Raw genomic sequence first — 19,577 nt, 5'->3', positions numbered from 1 at the left:
GGGCGGGTCAGCCGCAGAGACTTTTAGTGGAAACAAAGCAGCAGCAGCGGTAGCTCCATCCCACTCAAAGGCCCAGCGGGGGACACCTGGGGAGCCTGCCACAGCTGCCTGGCCACCCTCGCCTCTCTTCTTAATGTGTATATTTTTGTGCAGCCCAGCAGGACTCTGAACAGCTGGCTGTGTGGACACCTCTGCTGGGTGCCCAGGAACTGGGACAAAGCGAAGAGGGTACATCATGCTAGACTTGACCAGTTGGTCCCAGCTCACAATTCCCACTTAGCTAAGACACGCACCCCCTCCCCGCCTCCTCCATGCCTCCAACTGAAGGCAAAGAAAGGGGAGATCAGTAAATACTCCTTGTGCACCACGATAGCCTTTTCGCTACGCATTCAGCCTGAGACTGGACCTGGCGTGAGCATCGGCCATTCCTGGCCCTCACCCGACGGCCCAGAGTGCTGTAATGTGGATGCGTCACAAGGGTGGCTCAACCCCAGCACAGCCAGTTGTTGTCCCCTCTGAGCTTTGCCTCAGCTCATGTTCCAGGTCCTGGGCACCCAGCAGCGGTGTCCACACAGCCCGATGGTCAGCGTCATGCCGGGCTGCACAAAAGCCAGCTACTGCCTCTCCCCTCTGCTGTGCACACCTGGGCAGGGGAAGAAGCAATTGACATCGAGTGCAGGGCAGACTGGAGCCACCCCTGAGCCAGACTCTGCTTGAAGCATTTCCCATTGCAGGAACTCAGAGATCACACCCTGTTCAGCTGCAGTAAGCTAGGTCCCAGCGCCAGGCATGGCCAGAAGCAGCAACCCGAGCGCAGCGTCTCTGCACAGTTCAACAGGCAATAAAGGCTAATCGGGTAAAGAACAGGATTGCGCAGGGCTACAGGTGCACCCTAGCCCAGAGCATTCCCAAGCCGGCATGTAGCCAGGGCGGTAACACGACGCATCCAGTGCCGGAGGGCTCACCCCTGCCAGCCATCAGCCCCCGGCGCTCACCTCCCGCCGCCATGAGCCCAGTAGGCATCCATGCCAGCCTGCAGCTACTGCAATGCTCTCCTTTTCCCACTCACACGGGACTGTACGCTCCTTGCAGCGGGCAGGTTACAGCAGTTTGAGGAAGTTCTTCCCACCAAGAGACTCTTCATTGCAGAGCAATCGGGCCCTTGGGGGCAGAAGCCGCCTTCCCGCCCCACAAAGTCCCCGTGGCTGCCCCCCTCTGTCTATTCCTAGGACCCGACCCCCGTCCATTGTGGCTGCTCCAGGACCGCACAGTTGAATCTTCGCCCGAGCACTCCCACAGCACCCGCTTGCCAAGGCAGCTCCTCCACATCGCTGGCAACTAACGAAGGAAAAAGAGAGTCCCGCAGGGATTTGCCCCTGGCTCGGGAATGGACGGGGCTCCCACCGGCCCTGGGAAGAAGAGCGTGTCTGTTTAAGGATAGGAGCATGGCTCTGCTGCGCCGGTCACAGTCACATTGCACCCCTGCCCTAGCATTGCCCCAGCTGCTGCTTTGATCTCCTGGGAGGCCCCGGGACCCTGCTGGAGCCCTACAAGCAGCACTGGAAAGGGCAGGGGAGCCCCATAGCAACAGAAACATGGGGGCTGGAGGTAGACAATAGGCCGGTGGGATGGAATGATTTTAAGGCTGTTTCCCATCTACTGCACTGAAATGATGCAAAGAAAGAGAAGCCGCGAAGGGACTGCATATTCCACCCCCACACAGACAGGTCCCAGAGAAACCCCTTCCTGGCTCACCTCCATCCAGGCAGCGTGTGCTGGGACAGCCAGCTCCGTTATGCAGCCCTTGATGGTGCTCAGCGCCTGATAACCTGATCTGTGAAGGGGGTAGAAACCCAGGACTCCTGGGTTTAAAATCACATCCCCTGACCTGTGAGATGCCATAAACTCTCCTGCACCCCGGGTAGAGAAGGCCTGGATTTCTCCCGGGACTTGTCAGGCATCTTTGCATTACGCTGGCGCCATGGCCCACCTGAGATCAACAACCCATTGTGTTAGGCACTGCTCAGATGCCCTGAAACAGGCCCTGTCCTTAAGAGCATAGCTAAACAGACAGGAAAAGGGTGGGAGGGGAAACTGAGACAGAGCTTTTCCAGATCACTCCAGGGGAGCGCAGGGTCCTGACTCGTTGATGCATGAACAATCTGTGTGACAGACAGCGAGGAGCACATGTCCCCCAAACACCATCAGACCACGCTACTTGTTTTTCAAAATGTTTATTATCAGCAGTAACAAAAAGTCAGTTTTGCTGGCTTGCTGTGGGGATGGAGGGTGTTGTGGCTGGCCTGTACCTGAAGGAGCGCGACAGCTGGCACTGCAGGGCCACGTCAGTCCAGAGCGACGGATTGGGTTGGAGGCAGAGCGCATGCTCCATAGGTTTGTTCCCCTAGCCCTCTTAGGGGGTAAGTGCCGTGAAGTGATACAGGGGGCTACCTGGAGAGAGCACACCAGAGCAGAAAGCACAGTTCTATCCGCTTATAAATGAACTAAAAAGCAACACCACTTGGAAAACACACACGTCTCTCCAGCGCAGATGCAGGTGGGAGTCACTGCACACTTCAGCCGACATCCAGCCACCGTCCTAATGCGGCCTGACTCTCTCACCGGTCCCTTCCAGCACATTCCCTTGCCAGGGCCAGAGCGTTTTGGAAGCTGCGTGCTGCTCTCTGGCCCAGACAAGGGACCGGTGCCTGACACTCACAGCGCTCCCATCTGGCCATGGACTCAGACCCTGGCACTGATCTCCCTCCCCTGCAGGGACCCATGTCACAGCCCCCCATGAGGACGGAGAAGTTCAGCATGGCTGGGGATGCAAACTGGGGTACCCACACAGCCCCTGCAGCAGCCTCTGCCCCCTGCCCCACCTCAGAGTCCCGGCTAGCATCTTCGGGAACACACAGCTCGACCTCTCCTTGCAGCACAGTGCGGAGAAACAGCAGCGCAAGCAGCCCCGGGGGGAGGGGAGCACCAAGCTCCTCCTGGCTGTTCGGAGTGGGCGTGCTGCCTGCATAGCCAGGGCTGGCATCACACGCCTTCACCCCAGCTGTTCCCAGAGTCTCAGCTCCCAAAACTGCCACCGGCGGCTGAGGCCCGGGGGGTGCCGGCCCTGAGCAGCACAGCAGAGTGTGTGGACTCCACAAATGGGATGCTGGAAAGAAAGGGAGGCCCATAACCCACCACCCTAGGATGCCACACCCAGGCTCTGTCTGTGGCCCCAGGCAAGGACATGAGCAGCACAGCAGCCAAGAACTGGCAGATGGAGGGGACACTGGAGCCAAAGCGATCACCCTTGACGTGGCAGAGGACACCTGCCTCAGGAATGACTCCTGCACTCACCCCAACGTGACCCGCCTCCCCGCATGCCGGCAGCCCAGGGCCCCGGGCAGAGCCAGCTGCAGGGCCGGCAGCCCAAGGGACCAGTTGCTCACGCTCTGGAGATTGCCCTATAGCTGACATCATCCACGCTAGGCAGTTGCTCAGTGTCCGGATAGGATTCAAATGCCCTGCTCCACCCCCAGCACCAGCCAGAGCAGCTCAGCCAAAGGGGCTTTGGCTCGAAACCCAGTCTCGGGGTGTCTTGGTCTTTAGCTGTTGGCTCACCATGCAGTGGGCTACTGGGGAGACCCAAAGGCAACACCCCGGTGCTTGCCCTCTACACTTCAGGAAAGAGAGAACCTTGGACTTCTCCTTTAGCAGCCCAGGGCCTGGTCTGCAATTCCCTCAGGCTACACGGCCATGGGACAGACCCGGGCCTCCAGGATTTTGGACCTGCTGTTGGAGCTGGATAGGTGGGGCTGAGCGTTGCCCGGCAGCCTGAAGCTGGCAGGGGCTGAGGGTCTGGGTGATAACCCGCTGGGAGGGTTTAGGAGAGTCAGGCACATTGGGAGCAACCAGAGACGCTGTCTACTTTTGTCATTAACATCAAAGCTTATATTATAAAATCCAGAGGTCAGCGCCGCCCCGCCCAGAAGACAAACAGCTCTGTGACCAGCCAGGCTCAGGACAGACCCAGCGCACGGCTGGGCCGTCCGGGAGCGAAGCTACTTCTACAGAGGGGAGCTGGGTGAAGAGGGAACAGTGTGAGTGGCCTGCGGCAGGTGAGCGGGCGGGCAGACAGGAGGGAGGGGGTGCCTCAGGGCTGGTCCTTCGCTTCGGGGTCTTTGTCATAGATGTAACTTCCCACAGCACCCGTGTTCACTCCTGCAACAGAGAGAGAGCTCCGCATCAGGGCAGGCCAGGAGAGCCTGGCAGGGTGCCGAGTGCAGATCCATCTCGTCAGCCTGAGCGCAGGACACGGGACACGGCGCACAGCCCCAGCCAGTACGGCCATGGAGGACGGGGGCTGGGGGAAGCTGGGGGGAAATGGAAGGGTGAAGGTCAGGAAAGGGGCACGGGGGGGGCACGAGCAGCAGATGAAGCACCTGGCCATGCTGGCACGGGATCCTTTAGTGCGAGCAGCCCGCCCTCCCGTGGCAGAGAACCCCCCGCTGGCCCTGCTGGGCTGGGAGTGTAGGGAACCCCTGGGGGAGCAGTCAGTCAGGGAGGTCCCCTGGCAAAGGGGGGCTGAGGAGTAGGGGAAATATTTGCAAGTGGGCTCTTGCCAAGAAGTAAGGGGACGCTCGCCCAGCCCAGTGCTGGGTGTCCCCGCCCTGGTCCCTAGCAGGAGCCGGGATCTGTCTGCTGGAGCTGGGTGCTACTGGCTGGGGTCCAAAATGCAGCAAGCCTCCCGGGTCACCCCTGGGCCTTGCAACACTTCCCCTTCGCTGGGGCTAGCAAGGGGGCCACCCTCCCCCCAGACATGCTGGGGCACTCTGACGGACCCCGCCAGGTTATCTGATTGGGGGCCTTACGCTGGGACACGGCACCCCCGCCGTAGGGAGGACGCGTGGGTGAGAACGTTACAAACGGGAGAACACCCTGCAGGGGTGGAGAGTGGACACACACTGTGCCCAGCACTGCTAACAAGTGCTTCCAAGGCCTCCGCCCCCCGCCGCCACCTACTCCCCCTTCCTGCAGGGGTTCACTGAGGAAAGCCCATCCCTCCCTATGCCCTCCCATAGCCCTGGCTCCGGGTGGCACACTCACCCTTTGGCCCAAAGAGAATCCCGTAGCAGGGCTTGTGGCAGTAGGGCTGCCCGTCGTGCTGCGAGGGGCAAGGGGAGAGAAACACGTCAGCACCATCCTCCCCCAAAAGCTGCAGGAGAACACCAGGCAGACAACATTCCCAGCCATTCCCACTCCCCCCCTGCGACACAGCCCTGCCACTGCAGCGCTTTGCAGGGCTCACCAGCCCCCCTCCCCGCCATTCCATCCACCTGGGGCGCTGCCCCGATGCTTCCCCTGGGGCTGGTTTGCTCCTGCAGGTCTGCTGCCCCCTGCGCTAGCAGTGCTCACTCTGCCCTCCTGCCCCTGCAGCCTGCCCTTCGTGACACAGACAGTCCCCCCCCCACCTGCAGCATGACAACACCTCACTGATGTCCTGCGGCCTTTTGACCCACAAGGCCCTCAGGGCTGCAAGCGGCCAAGAAGCTGAGCAATGGGCATTTCCCCCACGCACCCGCACTCGGCCCTCCAGCAGCCAGGGCCTTCCTCAGCCAACAGCACCAGCTTTTTATTTATAAGCCGCCCTGTCCTCTGGTGGGCGTGCCGGGGATTGCCGAGCACCTGATGGCAGGAGAGGTGGTCGAGTGGCAAATGCGGGGAGCGCTCCCCAGTCCCGGAATGAGACTCTGGGGCGTGGCTGTTCACGGGAGAGCATCGCTGGGAGGTGACAATGTCTCGGGACACGGCTCTGCACAGCCCTGCCCCTGCTGCAGCCACGGCCGCAGGCCGGGAGCATTTGCTCCCCACTGCATGCAGGTGTCCATCCAACACAAGAAGGGCAGAGCCAGGCCCTCCCTTTGGTCAGAAATGCTGCCTGACTGCAGGAGAGAGGCTGTTGGCACTTGTGCGGCGCACCTCGAACCTGTCAGAGCAGGCGCGGTCGGGGTGAAGGGGCCTGCAGTGGTGGCTGGAGCCTAGATCTTCCCATCTCCTACAGCAACAACAGGGAGGCATGAAGGTAAAATCCTTCCGGGCACGAGAGGTCCCCCCACGGCTCTGCAGCTCCACTCTCACCAGTGGCCAGCGCACGGGAGTCGCCACAACAGATCAGCTTTGGGGAAACAGACCTGCTGCAGGGCATTTGTCCCTTTACACTGTATGTGCCCAGGTCTGCCTGCTGGAGTGCCCAAGCCCCAGCCAGTTAGCCAGCTGGAGCATGCTTGGATGACTGAGCTGTAGGGGCCCCCGGTCTCCCGGCCGCTCCGAGGGCTGTGGTGATCTCCAGGCACAAGGCCGCAGGCGGAAAAGCGTTTGCCAAGCTGGAGCAAGAAGCTGGGGGCTGCACCCAGCTGAGCGGGCTGTGATGAGGTGGGAGGGTCAGACGTGATTCCAGCCGGACTGCAAGGACTCACCTCTGCATGGCTGCCGGGGGTCAGCGTCTTGCCGCAGCGCTCGCAGCGCAGGCAGGGGCGGTGCCAGTCCTTCCCCAGCGAAGTCACCTTCTCGGCTGGAGCGGAGACACGAAAGGACAGGGTTCCAGGGGAGCTCTTCATTCCCGGCCTGGGTGTGAGCACGCCCAAGCCGGGCCGCCTCCAGCACCCACTCACCCACCTCCCAGGAGCAACCCACACGAGACCGTCACAGCCCGAGGGACTGTGGGTAATCCCTCAACTGTCCCAGCGCGCCATGCCGGGCAGTCGCCTGAGATCTGCCCCTTCTGAGCCCCGGGGCTGCAGAGCGCCTCGGTGCTCACGCTCGCTCCTACCGCCCCAGAGCCCGCAGCGTGGCCGAGCCAAGAGGGAAGCCCTCTGGCAGCAGAGCGAGGGCAGTGCTGGACTGCTCTCGAGCTTGGCCGCCAGTGGTGACAGGCGCCACGGTGCCCTTTCCACCGGCGGGTTTTGCTCTCGGAAAGCTGACGTGTTGCTCGCGCCCCCATGAAACCTTCAGAAAGGGCAGCACGGGCCTTCACCGAAGGGTCTTTTCCTTCCCCCTGCGCATGTTAATGAGCCTTAATGAAAGCTGCCTCCTGTCCAGCCCCAGCAGCAGCAAAGGGGTGAACTCAGCCTCCCCGGGTTCTCTGGTCAGTCCTGGGAGGTGAGAGCTCCAGCATTCCCAGGGGACCCTGTAAATACTAATGTAGGTGACAAAAGAGCCATGTTCCCGGCTGGCAGAACGCCACCGACTTCAGAGCATGCGGCTCAAACATTTGTAACGTGCTGGGGAGCCATGAGACAGCGCTGTCACAAACAGCCACACCAAGCCTGTGTGGTTCCCTTAGGGGCCGTTAGATGTGGGAGACATGCCTATCGTTAGCTGCGGTGCAGTTCCATGTAGAGGGTAAGCACGTTACCACCTGCACAGCCTGTTCCCCTACCTACAGCCTTGCATCAATTTAGCTAAAACAGTGATTTTTAAACCCAGTTTAGACCTGCCCCACCTGGCCTTCCAGATACCTCCTCCCCCAAGGCCCACAGCCCCTTCCACTGAATCAGTCACGCCCTTCACGTCCCTCCCGCAGAGGAAGGGCTGCCTTGTGGCGAAGGCTCCCATGTCTCAGCCCAGTGGCCCGGGTACCATGGCTGACAGCCCCAGGGACACTCCGTGCTGCCTTGGGCAAGTCACGTGACGTCTCTGGGCTGCCGCTTCCCAGCAGTAGAACAGGCCTTTGTCTTCCATTTCCACTCCGTCTGAGTGCTGCGTGGCAAGCACGCTCTCGTACTCTGCGTATGTGCAGCACCTAGCGGAGCGGCGCCCTCAACTTCCTGCAACATGAGCATAAGCCCCGGCCCTTACCGAAGTAGACTCTTTTGCCGCAGCGCGGGCACACATTGGGCTCCCCGGTGAAGGTGGTCACGCTAGAGGCTGAAAGACAGGAGAAGAATTTCCTTAGTGACCTAAAGAAATCAGCTAATGGACCCCTGCTGCCGGTGCTACTACACCCACTGGGCCCTCTCTTTGGCTTAATTCAGAGCTCCCCACCACCAGCTGGCAGCCAACAATGAGCCATGCCATCGGAAGGCAGCTTGCATTCACTGCAGAATCATCAGGCAAACGCCACCACTAAAGAGCAGAGGCAGGCCAGGTCCATATTGAAAATGTTACATCAGCATAGCTACATCACCGGGGGGTGTGTGTGTGTGTGTGTGTGTGTGTGTGGGTGTGTGTGTGTGGGTGTGTGTGGGTGTGTGGGTGTGTTTAAAAATCCACTCCCCCCCCAAGCGACACAATGGTACTGACCTAAGCCCTGGTGTAGACACCACTGTGTGGCTAGGAGAGCTTCTGTCGACATGGCGACTGCCTGTCACTGAGGTGGATTAACTATGCCGGTGGGAGAAGCTCGCCCATCCGCGTAATAGCATCTTTGCTGCAGCATTTTCAGTGTAGATCTGCACCCAGCCTCTTTCATGAGTGAGGAGCCCACACTAACCAGCGCCCTCCCTGCGCCCTCCACCCAGGCAGGATCACCGCAGCCCGCTGGGGCACGTCGTCATGTGCTTTGGAAAGTGCGGTGGGGGGAGATCGCTCATCGATGAGAACCGGCGCTGGTGCCAAGGAAATAGCACACAGTCCTGGTCGTTTCTGTTAAACAGATGGGGTCGGGTGGGAACGTGAACACGGGGATAACACCCCCAGGGCTACCACAGGGTTTGCTGCCGGGGAAGAGAAGCAGAGACACAGAAGGGCTGCGTGTGAGGGGGGAGAAAGGGCTAGGGCCAGCGAAAGATGGGGAGGGGCTGACGGACAACAAGGGGAGCACCCCTTTAGGAGCACCCCCAGGACAGAGGGTGAGAAAACGCAGGCGGGAGCTCCCTAATCCCTGAGAGCATCTTCCCTGCAGAGCTGGACTGAGCGAGAGATGCCACCCCTGGAAACAACACTGGAGCTGCATGCAGCTGGCAGGCTAGCAGCTGACCAGCCCTGCTAAGCCAAATGGCAGCCCAGCCCCACCCCCACGGGTCGGCCAGTCTGAGCCGAAGCACCAACCACACTCCGGTTAAGGGCTTGTGTGCGTGGATGAGGCTTGAGTTACAGGCAGCACAACTTTGCAGCGAAGACGTGGCTCTGGGAGCGTCCTGCGGGAGCAAAGCCAGGGAGATCTCAGGGCTCGCAGGCCGGCCAGGGGCTGGTGAATCCACACCGGGGACAATCCCAGCCGACAGCTGGGCTGTCCCCCTCGAATGCCCACATGGCTCCTTACTGCCATTTGCTGTCCAGGCCCCGAAGCAGCAGCAGCCAGGGCAGATGAGCTCTCAGCAGGTCTAAGAGCCGGCTCAGTCTGAGGGGTTTCACTCTGGCCTGGTTTGGTGCCAGTCTGGACCTAGACAAGCTGATACCGCCCTGCTGTTACGACCCCATAGTGCTTTCTGGGCTACCCCAGAAGGCACTGCTGCTTCTGGGAGCCGGGCCAGGTAGCCGAAGGACACTGTGTCAGAAACCGCTTCGAGCAGGGCTAGCACGGACACAGGACAGCCCTGCCAGGGCTCCTACACCCACCCAGTGAGGCCAGGGAGGGCACGCTGCACTCCGTGGGTTTGCACTGACTCAGTCCCCTTCCGTAGCACCGACCCAGCCCCGGAGGGCCAGGCCAGTGGGGACACGTGGGCTAATTTCCGCAGAGGACACCCGCAGAGTGCAATCAGGCCCTCTGCACCATCATGCGGGCCATGGTGTGGACCCCCACGCACCTGAGTGCCGGCCAGGGCAGCTAACATCCACACGGAGTGATCCTTCTGGGGAGTGCCTGTGTGACCCGAGCACCGTGGGCTGTGTGTGCCCCCTGGTGGTCATTCTAATCAGCGCATGCAAAGCAGAGGGAGCCAAGTCCCTGCACATGCAGCAGCTAGGATTGAATCAGGGCAATGAAATAGCTACCACCCCCTCCCAACCCTCCCTTTCCTCCTCCGCTCCGCTCAGCTGGCAGGGTTCTCATGGCAGGGTAGGGTACCATGCTGGTTCTTGCTCCCAGTGGCACTCACCTCTGCTGGGGCCCTTTGGTGGGGCACTGACTTTCTTCTCTTCTACCTTTGAAACATGCTCGATGGGCCCCGGAGCCAGCTGCTCTTCAACCTGAGGCTTCTCATAGATATAGGAGCCAGCTCCACCGATATTTACACCTGCAAGGGGAGCGTCATCGGCCTCTGAGGCTGTTGGATCCAAGAGGCCCTTCTGGGGTCTCCTCCTCCCCCAGGGCAGGCCTTGTGCAGCTTGCACTCCCAGCTCTTGGGTGAAGCTGCCAGTCTCTTAAGCACTCTTGTGCTTTACTGGCCCAGGGACACATCCTGCTGGATGTGCTCTCACTGGACCTTTCCCAAGCCATGCAGCTTGGAAGGGGGTACGTCTGCAGCACACTGCGAATGGCCTGCTGGCCCCTCTCCCGCCCAGGAACTGGGCCCCAAGTGGCTCTCTCCTTGGGACTGTTCTTCTTTCCAGGAAAAGATGCTGTCTGAGCTACCAGCCCTCCCTGTGGTTTGCAGGGGAGCAGTGGTGGCATCTCCTCTGAAACATCTAACATCCAGCTCTGTGAAGAGCAAGTGCCATCCAACTCACTGCTGAGATGGAGCCACTCAGAGTGGGCGCTGGGGCCGGGAAGCACTGACATGGCGGCTCTTTGAGTTCCCCTGGAGGAAGCCCTCACACGGCTTTGACCTCCGCTGGCCTGAGTCTCGGGCAGTCGTCAGGGCCCTAAATTCTCCTGTTGAAAGATAGGACGGGACGCGTGCTTCGAATAACGCTGCCCGTTTCTGGGCTGCAGTGATTCATAGCATTTGTCCTTCTGCCTGTGGGCTTCCAGGTCTCGTACCCAGGGAAGGCTGGTCAGGAAGCAGACGTACCTTTGGGTCCAAACAACGTTGCGTAGCATGGCTTGTGGCAGAAGGGCTTCCCGTCATGCTGAAGGAGAGAGAGAGAAGGGGCATTAGGAATGGAGGTTAGCAGGGGTGTTTCCTTCTAGCTGCCAGATGCCAACCCCTGGCACAGACTAGGGACAAGACCAGGCATTACTGAGGGATGGGCGCTTACATTTCATGAAGGGTCTGGCAGAGATACACGGAGGGACAAAAAGAAAATAAATTTGTGAGCCAACACCGAGAGGGTCCTGTTAAACAGCTTAGTCAAACAGTGTGTGCGCAGACGCAGAGCATTCTGGGACAGGGAACCGCGTCAGTAAGTCAAAGACTTGCCACAAGGCACTGACTGACTCAAACGTCCCTGGGCTCTCCTTGGCAGCTTGGGCACTCCTTCAGGTACCTCTGGACGACACGCAGCACAATGCTGCATCCAGAGATGGCAGCCGAACACAGCAGTCATTTAAATAACGGACACACTCTAAACACACACTCACGCAGCCCCAGGCGTTTGCGTCAGTGAACTTTCTGGGGGTTTCTGTGTTTACGTATCTCCCAAAGGAATTAAATTATCCCATAAAATAACCACATGAAAGAGAGGGAGTGCCAAAACCCACGGGCAGTTCAGCTCAAAAGCCTCCCAGAGCTGAACCTCTGCAACATGACACAAGGATTGGATAACATATGATTTTGCTCTTTAATATATTCTGTGGGTTGGACATTCCTTCCTTCTATGCTTACTTGGGGGATGGTTCAATGGCTTGGGAGACAAAATGCACCATCCTGGTGAGATTGGGCCATTTATTTTAAGTGATTGTTCATCTGCTTTGGAGTTGAGATTGCATTAGTGCTACAATCATTTTAGACTTGGAGATGGAGAGTTTGTATATAGAAACCGAGGTCACATTTTCAAGCTGTTGTGGTTAGAGCTAGGCACCCTAACTAACTACCTGGTTATCACACTGCACTGTCTGAGTGTCTGCAGGTCCTGCTCTCTGTTTTGAATTTGGTCACCATTTCTTGTGCAGTCTGCGAAGCCACGATAGCTCTCTCACATAGCTTCAGTGCTCATCTGTCTGAATTGATTTTGGGGTATTTTAATCTCCTATTCGGTTGGCCAGGTTAGTCACACAGTGGAATATTTTCCAGATACGCTTCTTTGGAAACAAACACATGCAACATCAATACAAGATTCAGCAAAAAATTTCAAAAGTTAAAAAAAAAAAAAAAAAAAGAGTCCTGTTTGAAAACACATAGAATGGCAAACCCTTCCAAACATCTCTGGAAGTCCCAATGTTCATGTCTGATAAGTTCTAGTGGTAAAGAAGGTCTAGCAGATGGAGAACACTGGGGCCAATCCATTTAAACCAAAATAATCTCTACCAAATTTCTATAATGGCTTTTCTGCAACCTAGCAACATAGCAAGGACTGGGTATAAAGTATTATCAGCCTGTGCGTGAGACCACGCATAACTTACTTGTGGACAACATTCCCGAATCATATCAACAAACTCCTTTATACGTGTCACATTCTCCCTACCAGCCTCACCCCTCCACCTCCACTCTGCACCACAATCTCACTTGCTAGGCAAAGGGAGAACATCCTCAGGAGGCTTCCCTTCTCCCCTTCGATATCATTCCCTCCTTGGCTGTTTGGCCTGGTGCAAGAGTCCCTCCCCAGGCACAGTTGCTATGGTCCTGGCCTCATCGGAGCAGTTATCTGCTCACTATTATCAAATGGGCTGATTGCTCAGAGGAAAAGCAGTTTTCTCTCTGGAAAGAGTGATAAGGAGCGAGAGTTTTTCCCCCTTATGTCATGCTCTTATCATGAGGACTGGGCCATGTGTGCTGCCATTGATTAGAGCTGCCTAGGGGGACAGGGGCTAGGACAGCCAGCAGGCTGGAAAAATATTATTCCAGCTCCTGGCAGCAGTTTCTCACCAGTCATTGAGAACCGAATCAAAGAAAAGAGAAAGTATTTGCGGGCTCTGCGAGGGCCAGGATGCTAAGCACACACCCCTTGGCACAGAGCAAAGAAGAAAGTCAAGTGGCTGTGTGTCCCTGTGTCCTTAGTAAATGAGGAACGCATCCCCGGGGGCCAGAATTTGCTGCCTCCCATGCAGCACACCACATGGGCTCATCCAGATGGGACACAGGAGAACCAAAGCACATGCCTTTGGAGTGAGACCCCAACAGAAGCATTCTGCTTCTCCCAGAGACTGGGCACTCACAGCCTTTCCTAACAGGAGCAAGAGACACTTTGCTTGCCATGCCGCTCCGCCAGCTTAAACACACCAAGATTTTGCAGACATTTAATGAACCGAAAGAGACTCTCTTTGCTGCAACACAGCCTGGAACGGAGGAAATAACAAGTCTGACTCAAGCCAATGCAGCTCCCCAGCTCTGCCCCACCCTCTCAACACACCCATTTTTGGCTGGCCTTCGCCCACACTTTGCTATCCCATTTCTAAGACACTTCCAATGTACAGATATAAATTGCTCTGTCAGCGTCTGGCACGGAGTTAATTCCATCATTCATTAAACCTGTTAGAATTTTTGCCAGGTTCGCATGACAGTGTATAAATTAAATGCAACAGAAGTGTTAGTGCAGAGTTGAGGTTGGAGAGTTACAATTAACAACGGAATCAGAAAACGCAACAGCCCCAGAACAGGGGCCTTCGTTCTGGTGGGTACAGGACCTTACAAAGGAGAAGGAAAGTGGCTTCGAACCATATGTTTGCACTCCCCAATCCTGGGGCAGCTGGGATCCAATTCAGCCACTGGAGTAAGTTAGAACAGCCCTGAGGTTGCCCTAATATAAAGAGGCTGCAAAAGCCACCTAGGGGCCATTATGCTAACCTGGGACCTCTGGAGTGCCTTGCAGCCAGACTCCCACACACACCCCCCACCCATGATGTGCCCTTTCTGTCCCACCCCCCCACAGGCATGCCCCAGCCGCCATGTGACTACAGTTTTCCAGCCCTTTTACTCTGTGGAAGCAGTACTGCAGTACATACCAAGGGCTGAGGACCTGGCGCAAGATCTCTACACCTACAAGCTGAGGCTGTCCTACACAGATGGACACTTCTCTGTCCAGTTCTCTTGCTAAATGCGTAACTTATTGCTATTTAAATTGTTAAATACATACCAGAGATACACAGGAAGTGAACATGGCCAAGCCAATGTTACCATGACGACCTTTATTCTTTCAACCGCCCTTTTTTTTGGCAATTTCAGAAAAAGAAAAACTGGATTTAATTTCCCTTTTGGTTTTGCATTTTAAAAAGAAGTCCCAAACAGAAACTGCCTCTGCTGAGTCGCTTCAGTTCAGAAGGGATTGTCTGTTCCCTGAGAACTTGCTTAGTTTTAACACCCCCCTCCAATCTTAGGAAACATGCCAACCCTGAGGACAGTGTGTGTCAAGTTCCAACTCTTCACTGTTGAAATTATCTGCATGAGAAATACCTAGTGGCCAGCCCATTTATCACTCTGTACAGCACCTTCAATGGCTGAATGCACTACACTCTCGTTTCCCGACAGAGTTCAGCTTTCAGCTGAGATCAAGCATGGCAAGCAGATGAAAACTGCGGGTTACAACAGGAATGGTTCTGCGACCTTCATCGGAACAGCATTCACTACCGGATCAGCAGCATCAGGATCCGCAAGCCGCACAACAGAGCCCATTCTTACCAGGCAGCCAGCCCAGCGTCCAGAACCAGGAGATTCAGAAAAGCATCAGTACAGAACCAAACCCTCCGGGGAGCACCACCTCTGTAGCGATCCCACATGGTTTGACATCAAGACTGTAGATCCTTAGAGGGGACAATCTGCAGTGTGTTATACAGAAACACCTCTGCTCCTCTAGGGCCTCCAGTCGAGCCCTCCCCATTATACATCACGCCCAGGGGTAACCCTTTACTTGCGGCCCCATTTAACCAAAGAGATCTCTATTCAGACCTTTATCCCCCAACAGCTTCACGTTACCCTCCTTCATAAATTCCCCTACTCACTGGGCTTTCTAACGAGAACAGTTTGCAGAGCTTCTGAAGGGAGAGGTGTCCACGTTAGAGTTAAACAAAACCATCCTAACACACCATGAGGTCACTCCCTGAAGGTCAGCAGGGCCTTGCTTCTTATGTTTCTCCAAATATTGACATTTGAAAATGAATTCAGATTTTTTAAAATCCATTAATAGCTGTATGGAGAATGCAAGTTGGTTTCCCCTGGATAGCTCTGCATCTCCAATTCCTGCCTCGCCTGCACCTCCCGTCTTCCGTCACTGGAGAGCTTGGAGAACTCACGGCTTTTAAATTTTACCAGGTGGGAACTCTGCATGCAGGGTTTTCTTTCTATTGTTTTACCTTTGCTGTGCGGAGTTCCCTTGGAAAGGCTGCGTTTGAACCAGCCGAGCTCAGAGCCAGCACCGATTGTCTTGGATTTGCCCAAGGCATCTTTCCTAAATGCTGATTTGAGTTTGGGGACCATGCTACCTTCGATTCCTTCCCCAGCTCCGCTCTCATCTTGCACACACGGCTACAGTGATCAGAGGTCCTGTTTTTATAGGGACAGGCCCAACATTTGGGACTTTTTCTTATGTAAGTGCTTATTACCCCCCCCTCCCCTGTCCCGATTTTTCTTACACCCTCCACATGGCAGAACTGACAAAATTCATCCTAGTGGAAACACCTGGGGTGATGACTTAGGTAGTGCTGGGAGCACCTTATAACTTCCCTTCCAGAACTATGACGGGAAAGTAAATGGCTACAAGAGCTTCACGCTTTCCCAAACTTCCCAAGATCCTGGAACCTCTGACTTAGCCAAGCAAAGTGAGGCCGTCACGCTCCACTCCATAACATTTCTCTGTACGTCTGCACGGTGATAACCTGCAAACCACACCCGAGCACTTCCAAAACTTCAGGGAACGTCCCAGGTATCAGTTAATTTTGGTGAAAAGCATGAAACCGAAAGAGCCTGATTTCCACCAATCTAACTCTGGATTCTACAGGCTCGAGAAACAGGGATGAGGCTGCGACCTGCTGGTCAGGGCACATCTCTGCCTGCAGCACCACGCGGGCTCTCTGTGGGCCTGGTCTGAGTGGAAATCGGGTTGCCAGAAGCCCCTCATTCCCCCCAAACCAGGCCTCCCAACTGGACACTGCATCCACAGGGCACGGGGCCCGACTGCGCGTACAGCTCTGCCTACGTAAGCAATGAAGCGTGCGACCCTCTAGTATATTACTACAGCCTGTTCTTGGCTCCTGGGATGAGACCAGGTTATTGGGGTAAGCCCTGCCCTAGTGGGCTTCGTAGCCAACCCACCAGAAGCAACAGCGCCCTGTGACTCTCCATCATCTAGACACGCTCACGTGTGGCTGGGATGTCCCCTCCCCTGACTCAGAGGAGGGGTGCATGCAGAGTCGATGTTCTGATAAATGTTGCTCTTACCTCAGCATGGCCCCCAGGGGTCAGGGTCTTGTTGCAGCGCTCGCACTTCAAACAGAACTTGTGCCAGTCCTTGCCTAAAGAGGTCACTTTCTCCGCTGCATGGAAGACAAGAGAAAGAGCCGGGTGAGCCTGCTTGGCTGGAGAGAGAAGGCCAAAAGCAAACAACCGCAGAACAGGGCCCAGCAACCTCCCTCTGAGCTAGATCCATGTACCGTGAAGTCTGCATTTAACAGCAATTACCGCTATTAGCAAACATTCCTGAACATACTAATGTCCTGTGCAGGATGAATCAATCAGCTTGCTTCTCATCTCTCCTGTATCGTGACCTATTAGGGAAGTCTGACCGATCGGGGAAATTTAAAGGTCTAGACTGGGGTGGGGGAGAATTCATGATCTTACTTTCACTCCAAACCCTCCTTTTTCCCCCCCACAGCTCTCTATTAACTCGACAGGGGCATGGGAATCACTCACTAAGGAAATGCAGCTACCTCCAAGCTGGAGCACAGCAGCTCTTAAACTGCTCAGAGTGACACTTCCCCATGCTGCGGGGCCAGGAAGGGCAGGAGAATCCTGTCTGATAGAAAACTGCAGAGGCAAATTTAGGTCAGCAGAATTATTATTCTGCAAGTGTAAACTGTGCTTTACAAAATCACATGCAAAACAAAAACTCTGCTGGATGAAGGCTACATTCTAGGTAGACAACAGTTCCCTGGAGTTAGATGTTAGCCAGGACTCTGGAATTAACAGCGGACTCTTGTGAAAGGCACCGATCACCAATAACCACAAATGGTCGTGGCTGTCATTTTATGCCTCCTCTGTCAGCCTGCTCTTCCTGTCTCACAGCCCACGTACCGTGGTAAGTGCTGGGGAAAGGAGCATCTATCTCCTTATTGAACTGCTGTCTCCTGATGCATGACTGACCAGATCTGAGCTTATGACCCCCAGTGGGAATTTGCCCCTTTTCCCCCACCTGTTCAATTCCCAAAAGCCCAGGCAGGGATAGTCTCTCTGGTGAGAACTTAACAGAGATCATGACCAAAGCCCTTTCAGTCCGCTGGAGTAGGGGAGGGGGGGGGGGGGAATCAGAGGGCACTGCCAGCCGCTCCTCCTGCCCCACAAGTCAGAGCCTGGGCTCAGCATCCCCCCCAGCACTGCCAGAGTGTGGGGAGCTCAAGATCCCCTCATACAGCAGGGCAGATTCAGGGACTGTTTGCTATTCCTAGCGGATTTTTAGATGTCCTCAGGAACGTGGCTTCCTGGGAGCTCCAACTGTCCCAGATCTCCAAGATAACTCAGCACCCAGGGTCCATAGTCAGTATCCTGATAGGCATGGCTGCAGCAGAGCGCTGATGAAGGCCTGACCCTTCTTTAGTTGCTTGAATGGAGCCGGCCCCAGCTGTGGGAGAGGATCCCTGGGGAATCTGGCCCTTGGAGACTATTTCCAACAGGTTCCTGATCTCACTGGTGGGAAAATGCAGGCTGAATGAATATCAGGGACGTTTCCTTTTTATTCATCCCGTCTATTTATACCTCTTTGTATCACCCTAAATAACCTGCTGCTATTCCAATGTTTGTAGACTGTCAGCATGTCCCACTCCAGCCCAGCCCCTTCAGTCACCTCTTAGTCAAGACACTCATTCAGCTCTTTTTATCGCTCCCCAATCAACCCAGCCCTACTGGCCCCGGGTTTACGATCCTTCTCTGAACTCCCTCCTGCATTCCTGGAGAAGGAGCTGAGAAAGGAACACAGTCACCTAGGTATGATCACAGCAGAGCCTTATATAGCAAGGGACTACTAGGGACTGCTTTGAGCAGGGGGTTGGACTAGATGACCTCCTGAGGTCCCTTCCAACTCTATGATTCTATGACTACTACTACGGGACTTCTGTACATTCAGTCTCCCCCCAATCACATTTGCTTCTGCACTGTAGTCACATTACAAGCGCATCTCTCTGACCTAGTTCAGTCTCTCTCTACTGCAGTTCCCTAGACTTCTCCCTCCTATTGACTAGGCATGTTTCTGATTGTTTATCCCAGATGCATTAGCTTAAGTGGGCCAAGTGAAATCTCATTTTGTGCTTCCTGCCTGTATATCTAGTGTCTCTCCTCCCCCATTCAGAGCACTAAACAAAGACATGACGTGAGCCCGGACCCAGCAGCAACACTGATCCTATCTAGGCTTTTACAAGGTCACCCTTTGCTGTGCCTTCCCCAAAGATTGAACTTGGAAAGCTCTCTCCCCCCAGCCCTGCTGGCTAGCAGAAGCATAACTTGCTAGAATTGGTCCTTATCTGAGGCAAGAAGACTGATGTGCCTCAGGGGCTTGCAAGGGGAAAGCCAAGCAGAAAAGGTGGATTCTGCATTCAGTTGGGATGTGACAAGGGTGCTGGTCTCTTATTTTGCCGGGCGGCGAGTTCGAGAGCCTGGGTCCAGCTCCTGGGAAAGCTCTCTCTCTTGTGGAAATGGGTCTCCCCTTGCTTGCTGACTGCGTTTTTCCCCAGGGGAGCCAGCTGTTGTGCAAGGTCATCATCACCGGGAAGAGATGGAATTCAGAGATCCCAAGAGCAGAAGGGAGCATTGGGGATCTTCTAGTCTGAGCCCCTGTGTAACACAGGCCAGGGAACAGCCCCGACATAATTCCTCAAGCAGAGCTGTTAGAAAAACATCCAGTTGTGATTTTAAAATTGCCGTGATGGAGAATCCACCCTGACTTTTAGTAAATTGTTCCAATGGGTAATAACACTCACTATTAACATTTACAGCTTATTTCCCATCTCAGTTTGTCTAGCTTCCAATTTCCAGCCGTTGGATCGTGTTGCACCTTTCTCTGATAGATGGAAGAGCCCACCATTATATATTTGTTCCCCATGTCAGTACTTACAGACGACAATCAAGTCACCCCTTCACCTTCTCTTTGTTAAGCTAAATAGGGCTCAGCTCTCTGAGCCTGTCACTACGAGGCAAGGTCTCTAATCCTTTAAATCATTCTCCTGGCTCTTGTCTGACCCTTCTCCAATTTATCAGCATCCTTTTGAGGCCACTGCTATGCCAGGCTTCAAAAGCCAGGGCAGCCACCTTGAAGTGGACTCTGGTTTCAATGCGACGCCCATGCAGGGAGTGGTGATCACACCAACCCGTGTTAGCAAGCAGCCACCTTGCTGCGTCCTGGACCAGAGGTAGCTTCCTTGGGATGTGAGGCTTCATTCCCAGACCTCAAAGATGGGAGTA

At 55.5% G+C, this 19,577-nt stretch overlaps 1 protein-coding gene across 2 annotated transcripts in view; it reads right to left on the bottom strand.

The window, feature by feature from the left end:
• Positions 1–2,218: 2,218 nt before the first annotated feature.
• Positions 2,219–19,577, bottom strand: part of CRIP2 (cysteine rich protein 2) — a 52,015-nt gene continuing 34,656 nt past the window's right edge. Inside the window, exons 2-8 of one of the 2 annotated variants that reach the window (XM_067536362.1) lie at positions 16,350–16,444; positions 10,893–10,950; positions 10,038–10,175; positions 7,855–7,923; positions 6,474–6,568; positions 5,104–5,161; positions 2,219–4,218 (exon numbers count right to left, since the gene is read on the bottom strand). In XM_067536362.1, coding sequence (XP_067392463.1) covers positions 4,151–4,218; positions 5,104–5,161; positions 6,474–6,568; positions 7,855–7,923; positions 10,038–10,175; positions 10,893–10,950; positions 16,350–16,444 — 581 coding nt within the window. In that variant the 3' untranslated portion in view covers positions 2,219–4,150. The other variant, XM_067536361.1, reaches the window with a different exon arrangement.

Source organism: Emydura macquarii, unplaced genomic scaffold (assembly GCF_026122565.2).
Source record: "Emydura macquarii macquarii isolate MOO-44397 ecotype Brisbane River unplaced genomic scaffold, CSIRO-AGI_Emac_v2 contig_3534, whole genome shotgun sequence".
NCBI lineage: Eukaryota > Metazoa > Chordata > Testudines > Chelidae > Emydura > Emydura macquarii.
This window is presented reverse-complemented; position numbering and strand designations above follow the sequence as displayed.